The sequence below is a fragment of the Hevea brasiliensis genome, chromosome 4 (assembly GCF_030052815.1).
Source record: "Hevea brasiliensis isolate MT/VB/25A 57/8 chromosome 4, ASM3005281v1, whole genome shotgun sequence".
Taxonomy (NCBI): domain Eukaryota; kingdom Viridiplantae; phylum Streptophyta; class Magnoliopsida; order Malpighiales; family Euphorbiaceae; genus Hevea; species Hevea brasiliensis.
The window spans coordinates 116,355,128-116,366,504 of record NC_079496.1 but is presented as its reverse complement, the minus strand read 5'-3'; the positions used below and the strand labels follow the sequence as shown (position 1 = coordinate 116,366,504).

Genomic DNA, 11,377 nt, shown 5'->3' with positions numbered 1-11,377 from the left:
TTTTGGGATCTCATAAATAGTTGTAAATGATATGATAAAAGAGAATATGATAGAGAAATGTGTAAAATGAATATGGACATGTTAACAGGTGATTAGTGGAAACCCACCAGATGCTAATAAAACAGGGAAGGCTCTGTCCGGTCTTCACAGAAATAAGATATAAAAAAAAAAATTTCTACACATAAATTACCTGATTTAAATGATATTAAAATTTACAGTAGACATGACAAGACAAGATAGGGTGCTCCGGCACCGAATGTGACACTTTTTGCTCGGCTATACAGTAGACGGGTAAGGGGCATCACACGTCACAAGTGTTTGTCTAACGGTGTGAAAAGATCACTAGAGGCCAATGATATAGCTGGAATAAGGCCTTCTAAGAGCATTAGATTGTTAGAAGTACAATCTGGTGGTCCAGAAAAGATGGGATGTTTGCCTAAAGACTGCAGAAATTTTATTTATAATAGGAGAAGGTTGCGACTAGATGAAGGTGACGCCGAGTCCATCCAACAGCTCTTTTCCAGGTTGCAAGTAATAGAAAGGACTTTCTTCTATGCAATTGATGTTGTTTGGGAATGCAAGCTTAGAAATATATTATGGGTTCATCCATGAGGTAGAGCTGCTTATGAGGAATTCCATGATGTTATATGCTTTGACACAACTTACCTTGTGAATCGATACCAGATGCCTTTTGCAACATTCGTTGGTGTTAATCACCATGGCCAATCTATTATATTAGGTTGTGCCTTATTGTCCCATGAGGATGTAGAGACTTTTAAATGGGTTTTCTCAACTTGGCTCTCAGCAATGGGAGACACTCATCCCCATGCTATTTTCACTGATCAATGCGAAAGCATTATGGCTGTTATCAGGAAAGTCATGCCTAACACAATATATAAATTCTGCTTATGGCATATCCTTAGCAAGTTGTCAGAGAAGTTTAAGGGTGTGGCTGATTTTACAAAAGCCAATAATGAGTTTAAAGCTTTAATATTCGATAGTTTGATGATTAAGATGTTTGAAAGAAATTGGAATGAGTTCCTGAAGTATGGACTAGAAAATAATGAATGGTTGACGAAGCTTTATTTTGAAAGGGAGAGTTGGGTACCCATCTATCTCAATCACATGTTCTGGGCGGGAATGATGTCTACTCAAAGAAGCAAGGGCATACATGCTTACTTTGATAGTTATGTTCACTCAAGAAGCACATTAAAGCAATTCATCGAACAATATGAGATGGCCCTATGTGGGAAGACTGAGAAGGAGTTGCTTTTAGAGTTCATATCAAAAAATAGGCTTGTTAATTGTATATCTCAATTTCAATGGGAAAAACAGTTTCAAAGTGCCTTCACTCATGAAATGTTTAAGTTGATTCAAGAGCAGATTAAGCGCCTATGGTACTGCGATATGAAAATTCTAAACAAGGATGAAGAGAGCAATGAGCATGGGATGGAGAGATACAATATACTTGAGAGGTGCATAATTAATGACTGGTATCACAAGGAGTTTGTCTACAGCATTGAGCATAGAGAAAATGGACAATATTTCAGTTGCAAATGTAGAAGATTTGATTCAAGTGGAATACTTTGTTGCTACATCTTAAAAATGATCGTTACAAAAGGCATCGAGGTAATTAATGAAAGATATTTACCCAGGAGGTGGAGAAAAGACGTGCACCGTCCATATATTAAAAAGTTTTTTGCCGAAGGCTATCCAACGATGACAGAGGAATACCAAAAATACCGTGAACTTGAGGGAGATTTTGAGCAAATAACTGACATTGTTATTGGCAACACACAAAAGATGGAGTATGTCAAAAGGCAGCTTCAAGTTTTGAAGGTGATTTTATCAGAATGGAATGATGGATTGTTAGCTTCTGCAGTAGACTCAGACACTGTTGGTGTTGCAAATTCTGATAGTTCAATTGCTATTTTGAATCCACATGAGGCTCGTAGCCGTGGTAAGCCACGAAGTAATTAATTCCATTCAAGACGTGAATTCAATAGAGGGAGTATTTGTGGCAGAAGTAGAGGCAGAAGAGGTCGAGGTGGACGCGGCACGAATTTAGGTGGTGGAGGGTAAATGACAAACATCGTCACACAAAATAATAGTCTTCAGGTTATAATAATATAACTTCCTTGTTAATTACAATTGGATAGTTAATTAGGTGTTTATTACTAATTTTTTAAGCAGTTCATTAATAAGGAATTCTAATTTTTCCATTTTGGTTTCTTTGACAGGAAAATGCACATGGTTATCTTGGTACCTCTATAAATCATAGTGGAGATGGAATGCAAATGAGCCAACATCAAAGTATTGCATGCATTGGTAGCGACTTTACTTGCGAAAAACTAAAATTGACCTTATAGAGCACATGATGTTGAAAATTAGATTTGGTTATGGTGTATTTTGTTGTTTTGTTACTGCTTTGAATCCCAAATAATAAAACTTTTAGTCTATTTCTAGCCATCTTATTTACTACACTGTTTAATTGACATCTGATAGCTTCAGCTCTTAGCTCCTTCAATTTGCTTGCATCCATAATGGGATCATAGAATGAATTACATGGAAGTGCATCTAACTATTATAGTTGATTAACTACTCAACCATGTGTACAATTGCAACAATAGACTTGTGACCAATTCTCACTCAATTCTCACCCATTACAATAGATTTTACAACATCTAGCTATTAAAATTACACTATATATTAGAGTGGGCAAGTTTTAAGTGAGAGACATGGAACACATCATGTATTTTATCATGATGTAGGAAGTTAGAATTTGTAAGCAACTTGTCCATTGAGCTCCATAATTTTGTATGGCCCATAGGATTTAGGATTCAATAATCGTCTCATTCTCATTTAACAATGTACTTACTTTTTATACAGATTTAAAGTTAATAATCCAGTAAGAATAGTCATTTACAACATAATACAATTCATGCCTAACAAACTAAATTAGTTGAAGTAACAAACTAAGTAGCTATCCAATTACAGAAATTAGTTAGCTAATTACAGAAATTAGTTATCCAATTACAGAAATGATTTAGCTAAAATAAACTCTAATCCCATTGGGTGCTATTTTGGCAAAGTGTCTAATTTTGAGGTAGTTCAAGCCTTTTTATGCGTTCATACTTAAAAGAGATTCTTTGAAGGTAGAATTAAGAGAAAAATATATTTCAATCTGAATGATATTCCAAAAATTATAAATTTGACATTAAAATATACCAAAGTTTTAGCAAAAAGCAATACAAATTAATTAACGTCACTACACAACCATCATCACAAAAGTCTTTTAGCCATGAAATTAATCTAAAAAGTACACAGTACTTTCCAAATAAAACAAAAAATAAAGTAGATAGTAAATCAATATTTAGAGTAGCTCCATTCCTTTGTGCTTCACTGAAACGAAGAACTTAGTTCCTTTATGATCAATCTTTTGGAAAGTAATCAAATCTCCTTTCTCAATGCCATAAAACTTAACAAATTTGAACCACCCCACAGTAATTTTGGTCATTAAAGACACAAGGTTCATGCTTCCATTTTTACTCTCACGAACTGTATACTCAATCTTAAATGGCATTGACAGGTGATTTCTCCACAATGTAATACTCTTGCTTTCACCTCCAAACACACGTAAAGCCTCATCTTTTGGTAGATGCTGCACAATTCAAAACAAAATACACAACACATTAAAAAAAAAAAAGAGAAAAGATTATATCCCTTATCATTTAAAATCAAGTAACTGTAATATCATTAGTTGAACAATATCATTTGATATTACCAAGACATATTTCCAAGACCCATGGCATGAGATCGACATCAAGGTTTTAATTGCATCAACAATGTAGAGTAAGATTTAGTTACATGGATATTATCACATTATAAATAGAGAAAAAAATTGAAAATTTGACAAAAATTCACCTGGATATGCAATCTCATTTCCACTTTTGTTGTAAATGTTGACCTTTAACAAGTTTGGATATATACATTCCAAATAAATTTTGAAGCCGACTTCAACATTGTATAAGTTGAAGAAATCTTGTAGTCCACTTCTCATTATGCTTTCGCCTAACCCTTGAAAGATAATCACATCCCAAAGTTCACATGTAGGCATCACAAGATAGAAATTTGCAAGGTTATTCAGGCACATTACGAATCAATGCATTTGGAATCCTCTACATCGTAAACAAGCAAGTTAGGAATTTAATCGAAGCCATCATTAACTTGAAGAAGCAAGGATGTACCTTAATAATATTAAGAAATTAGTAAGCTTTCATTCTTAAAAATAAAAATAAAAATAAAAATAAAAAATGGCTTACCATAAAATTGCATACCATATCGACTTCTGATATTCGCGTCCAGAATGCTGGAGCCATCTCCAACCTTGTTTTGTTCTATCCCCAATCTAAGGTTGCACACTTTTTATTTGAGCTTGATAAAAAAGAGTGAATGAAGATGATGATAAATGATATTCTTTATGGTGGATGAAACAACCCCTAACCTCCCTTATCTTCAATTGAATCCATAGATCACTTAATAATCTTTGGAAATATGCAACTAGAGTAAATGAGCTTTTAGATAAAAATTTGCATGAGGAGATTTCACGTTGGAACTTGCAAGTTTGTTCATCAAGTAGTTCAACCAACATGTAGCTGCCCTTCCTTGAAACTTGTAAAGTTACAAGCATGCTTTAACAATCCTCTTTGTTTATTGGTTTGCTTAGTTAGGCTATGACTTCCTAAGGTATAGTAATCCATTGTCATTATGTTTACATATTCCAAGTCATTTTATCCCTTATCCCTAACAAGTATTAGCTAATATGAAGCCACCCTTTTGTTGCATGCTTGTATCATTAGTGTATTACATTTGTAAACAATTTTTTGTTATCCAAAAATTTACCCCTCTATTTGATCAAATTTTTTTATGTCACCCAAAAATCTAAACCTAATTTAATCATTTTTTTTATGTAACATGAAATTGTAATCTCTAATTTGAATAATAAGTTAATTGATTTAAGTAACTACAAGCACCTAATCTCAATTAGAACATACAAGCATGCTATAAGCAATGAATTAGATAAACTGAATTTGATCAAGGAAGATTGACTCAATTAGATTATAAATTAATTAACCGATTATCAGTTAGGTAATAAATCAAGATTGTTTCGATCAATTAGATCATAACCAATTCTTCTTCGATTAAATAGGTAGAAAATCAAGATTGCTTCGATCAATTTGATCATAACTAATTACCCAATCTCAATTAAATCATACGAGCATGCTTCTATTGAATTTGATCAAGGAAGATTAACTCAAATAGATCACAAATCTATTAAATATGATTAATTAGGTAGTAAATCAAGATTGCTTTGGTCAATTAATCAATTAATCAATTTTAAGATTAATCTAGGATCTTAGTTAACAAATTCTTTTGTAGTCACAATTTCAATAGCACAATAGCAGAACACTTTCTTTTGCTACCTGTTGGTATAGTGGTTGAAATGTAAAGTCCACAATATTAGCTCTTGTGTGAAAACATGGTTGAGGAAAAGAGTTACACTATAAAAATATGTTTGAAAATTATTTGTAGGTGCAGGAATATGCTAGTCATAGTAGGAATTTTCATGTGGTTTCCATTTAAACAATTTTTCCTTGCATATGATTTCTTTCTCTTTCATATGGATGTGACTTCTATATTAAGAATTGTTCTATCAATGCACTAATGATTTTTCCTTACATATTTACTGTAATTTGCTTGTAACATTATCTCTTTTTGATGTTATGTTAATACAAGAGTTGCCAAATGATGTTCTTCAACATTTGAATGTCGTTTTAATGGATTCAATAGTATTGAATGTTGGAAGACCACAAGCACACCAATGGACTGTGGGAATTCAAAGGGAGGAAAATGGCCACAGGTTTCGATTGAAAAAGAGTGATTTAATGGATGTAATTAACCATTATAGTCCACTAACTACTTCTCCTATTGATTCTCTTTATTTCAAAGATATCCAACCTGATTCAATGAGCCTCTTCCTATTCAATGCTAATGGAATGGAGATTTATTACGGGCCTCATCCTAGAGAAGAAATTGTGCACATCTTATCGGATGACAAGTACGAAGGCAATCCAAATGGACCGATGTTCATTGCCTGCATGACAACTTGTGACTGGCAATACAAATTGGTAAGTTATTAACTTTTTTTTTCTTTGTTTTGCAATCACGTAATTTGATTTAAATATAGTTTTTAATTTTACTTAGCTGATGTAATTTAAAAATTACACTTTCCCAGAATATTCCATTATCCTTTGCAAAGGATAATTTAGGAATTGAACCAAAGGAAATTGACCTTTGGTGCCCGATGGGGAGGACAAATTTCAAAGTTAAATATGTCCCTAGATTGGACAACGAAGGCCGCTTGTACAAGGGCAAGTTTGAAAAGGGATGGGGCAGTTCCTTCACTACCAGGAAGCAAAGAGAGGGGACAAAGTTTCTTTCCAGTTGGCTAACACTTCTACTGATAGGATTATATTTACTACAACCATCATAAGGCAATAAATGATTATGTCTCCATTGCTTTACATAGTTGATTATGCTATTTTCCTTTTGGATATTGTGAACTTGTATTTAACTGTTAGGTTTGAATTGCGAACTTATCTTTGGGTGAATTTACTAAACCCTTGCACTATTAGGATTATTATTAACTTATGGATTATTATGTGGTTCCTATTTCAAACTCTTATAATGGATTGCTTGTTTGTAATCAATTTTAATATTATATAAGATAATTATATTATTCGTAGTGCCAGATTTTGCTATGATAATGCTATATGGCTTGCTTAAAATTTGTATATAATGCAATTTGATTTATTTTATACTTAATTTACACTCAAAACTATAAAGCCATGTCTAATACCACCAAGGCTGGTAGGATATTGCAATTTGATTTGCTTTGCACTTAATGTTTGTGTGTGTATGTACACATATATATATATATATATATATATATATATATATATATATATATATATATATATATATATATATATATGTGTGTGTGTGTGTGTGTGTGTGTGTGTGTGTGTGTGTGTAACATAAGATTCAACCTATTTAAAAGAAATTTAGATACAAACAACAGAATTTCTTCAAGGTTCATTTCATTGACTACACCAATTAGGCATAAATGACTTGCCCTTTATTTTGCTAAATCAACTCATGAATATTTATATTTCTTAATAAAATAAAGGTGCCACTGCTACAACCCCATTCACATCAACACCAGCAAATGTTAATGACATTGCTTGTGATATTGTAATATCCATGAGGGACTGATGGTCAAATTTGCATGATGCACTAAATTTGCATTAAGAGCTTAGTTTCATGTAAAAATAGATAGTAAAATGCACCTTATGTTTTGCTTCATTTTGCACTTGATTTTTACTTAAAACTATCAAATAATGATCAATAACACCAAGGCTAGTTCTTTTCTTTTTTTTTTTTTTTTAAAAAAACCAAGGCTAGTAGGTTATATATCTTGCTCATATGTTGCGTCAGGCAATACAAAATGAAATTATTATTTTCTTCACAACTCTTTGAATAATTTTCATATAATTTCCATCTATGGATAGGTTTAATTCCATGGCAAATAAACCAATAAAAATAGAATAAAATATTTACTCTTTAAATGATAACCAATACATGCAAAGCTTAATAAAATTATAATCTAAACCATGGATTTTTTTCCTCCATAACAAAATTACCAATAATCCCAATTTTTCATTTTCTTCAAATTCAACTCAAAACCAATCAAATCCACATAATATTATACATAATTTCTAAAAAAAAAAATGCCTATCAAACCGAACCATTGGATTTAGATATTAGCATCCCGACTAAAACTCCAATGAGGAAACCGATTTGAGTATTCTTATTTGTCCCTTCCATTTCTTGTTTGCCGATTTCTTCAACGTCAAGCATGCGAGAGCTACCTTCACCAAACTTCTTATTGTAACAATATTGACTGTAGGCGTCAACAACTTCATCATAATTATTGAAAGACTTGTAAACACTTCCACCTATACCTAAAACAGCCGATGCACAATCCTGCCATGAAGAAAATACTCCATGAGTTCTACCTTCAAAGACAACGTAATATTTTCCTTTTTTTTCTCTCGCTTGTGAAAATTGGATCACCCCCCATTGTTGTAAAAACTTGAAGTGTGTATGAGATGATAAATGAAAAATCGATTTGAAAAATAACAAAAAAAAAAGAAACCAGATATGATATGGATTCTCCTACTTGAGAGAAACCAGAGATGAGATATGGAGTCTCCCACTTGATTATAAAGTTAGAGGTTGAGATAGATCATTATTGGTTAGAGCAATGGTGGGTTGTGATAGGTTGAAAAGATGGTGGATGATGTCTAATTGGTTAAATAATTGGTGAAAAATAGTAGGTCAAAGAATTGGTGGTATTTAATTGGATGCTCAATAATAGAAAGAGAGAGAATTTACAAATTTTCAAATTCAAATTTAAAATTTTCATTAAGGGCTATATAGACATTTCACATTAAAAAATACCTAAAATTTACTAAAATACCCTCATATGTACAAGTTTTGTACATTTCACATGTACACAACCTTTTTTCCACTTGTTAATTAAAAAAAAAAAAAAGGAGATTGATTATGACAATGGATATCAATTGCCATCCACTAAAAATAATTTAATGCAAAGATTATATTTTTAAGAATATAACAAATTTGGAGGTTTGTAAGTAGCAATGTAAAGTCCTCCTCGAAAAACTTCTAATAATAAAGACAATTGGGGCTGCTCATTAGTTACTTGACTTCGTTTAATTCTTTGGCAATTTTTAGACACTATCTGAAATTAAATTGTTCCTTAGACTTTTTTTTTTTAATTTGACAAATAAAATTAAAAATAAAATATTCTGCATGGTAGTTTGGTGTGAGTTCCCCTACTCAGGTATCTTTATTATACCAATGAATAATTTAATAATTTTTCACTTCCTTTTAATATTTTCCTTATAAAATTCAATTAACTAAGATTCTATTTATTTCATAAAAAATATTTTTTAAAAAATAATTTCAGAAAAAATAAAAATATATATTATTTAAAAAAATTATGATTTTTTAAAGAAAATAATTTTTTCTTTTTAAAAGAGAAAATTATTATTTTTAAAAAAAAATTAATAAACTAATTATACAAAACGTTCAAAAATTTATAAATATATGACATAAAAATACACATCCGATAGTTTATAGCCCACCACTGGCAACCATTGATTACTTACAACCACCATCAACAATCAATAGTAGCCACCACAACTTAGCAATTTTATGAATTTTTTTCTCATTTTCAACTATAAAATAATATAAAAATAGAATTTATATAGTAAATATTTTTATTATCAATACACTTCAAATAGTAAAAAATGATTTTTTAAAAAATTTTTATCATTTGCAATCAAACAATAAAAATAAATTATTTTCTCACCGCGGAAAAGTTCCTCCCTTTGCATAGTCACCAGTAATTATTTAGCTCTTCCCACCGCCGAGTGGTTAGAAATTACAACAGTTTTCATGGCTGAATTGGGTCTGTATTAATTAAGCCATTTATAGATTGGGCTGATACTTAATTTGGATTCGACTTCCTTATCTTTGGGCTGCACTGTGCACCAAAGGTGGATTTGTTCTGGTGCGTTGTAATCGGTCTTAGGCCTTTGGAATGGAATGAATCCATAGTTTTAAAAGAAATTGAGTACTGCCGATGAATATGTAGTACATAGAAAAACACAGCCCAAGACTGGTCAAGAGTCTTAGATATTGCTCAAAAAAAAAAAAAAAAGAAAAGTCTCTTAGATAGGAAACTTCATCGTCTGCGTCTTGTTCCCATCATTTTTGTCTTCTTTGATTGAAAAGACTTTAGAGTCTTCCTCCCGTGCCCCACTAATCACGGGTTTATGTCAATTTTCCCTCTATAAAAAGACAAACAACAAGTGGGTTATTTATTTGGATTTTGGTATGTCGACTCTGTTATGCTGAGAAGCCGCCAGCGCTCATCAAAAGTTCGGGCAAAAATGGGTCTCCATCGAAGACCAGCTCACTCCTTGGTTAGGTTGCGTTAGTAAGAAGTTGAAACTGACTTTTCTACAAGAAAGACTTGACCTCTGCCAACGACATGTACAAGTCTTCGTGCCCCACCCCTCCCGTGACCAGTATGCATAATTTTTAACTTTATTAATTATTAATAATTAAAAATCATTTAATATATATATTTTCCTTTACAATAATAAAATACATTTAATTATTTATTTAAAGATTACACACACATAATAATTTTCAATCAATATAGTTTATTTACTTAATTGTCAATTTTGAATTTCAATTCTAATAAGCAACAACTTTAGAACCCTTCCATACATTTAAGTTTTCTTTATATGTTTTCTTCGCGAGCAACTCTTTTATATATATATATATATATATATATATATATATATATATATATATATATATATATATAAAATTGAATTTTTCAAATTTTTACAATTAAATTCTAAATTAAAAATTTTAACAATTATACCCTATACATCAAACATTATAGCAATTACACCCTCCCATTAAACTTACCATTAATAATTAAGAGAAATATCGTGTCAGCATAATTAAATCCCAAATTGAGTTCAAACTAAACATAATTAAATTAAAATTAATTCAAAAAAAAAAGAGAGAGAATGAAGAACACAATTCTTATTCGTAGAATAAACCAACATTGAGAAATCTAAATCTTTAAATCTCAAATACCCACATCCTCAAATAAACCTAGAACATCTCATTCAATCATCAAACTTAAGCTTGACCAATGCTCTTGCATTGATGTCGAAATGAGCAAGATTACCATCACCACAACCATGGCCATTCCTGGAGTAGCATAAGAAAGTGGAGAATAGAAGATGATAGAAAAAAGGCCCTTTCAATGGAGAAATTATATAATGAATCGATTATTTTATGTAGGTAATTCTATATAGAATGACAAATCAATTATGGAGTAACAATTAAGTTATAATGGGTTCTATAAAATTTAATTTTATCCATGTGTTAAAAATAATTTTATTTTTCTAAATGATAATTACCTTTTTATATTTAATTATTCTTACATGATTGATTTGTTATTCCATTTCAAATGCTGACACGAAATTACGGTTGTATTATATAGTATCTCCTTCCAATGGGGGGATTAGATATTACATTTGAGGTTGGACTTCATATTGGGTTTGCTCTCATTTGAATCAACGATTTTTAATACTGTGAAAGAAACAATTGTGTTTTGTTCAATTTGGGAACTTTCAATTATCAA

At 31.1% G+C, this 11,377-nt stretch overlaps 1 protein-coding gene across 1 annotated transcript; it reads left to right on the top strand.

Annotated features, from left to right (window-relative positions):
* The first annotated feature begins 684 nt into the window (after positions 1-684).
* On the top strand, positions 685-1,980 carry LOC131179504 (protein FAR-RED IMPAIRED RESPONSE 1-like). Its single transcript, XM_058146377.1, has one exon. The coding sequence runs from the start codon at positions 685-687 to the stop codon at positions 1,978-1,980; it is 1,296 nt and encodes a 431-aa protein (XP_058002360.1).
* Positions 1,981-11,377: the final 9,397 nt, after the last annotated feature.

Excerpts from the sequence above, each read along its gene's own strand:
- LOC131179504 (XM_058146377.1), top strand. The coding sequence starts at position 685 with ATGCCTTTTGCAACATTCGTTGGTGTTAATCACCATGGCCAATCTATT.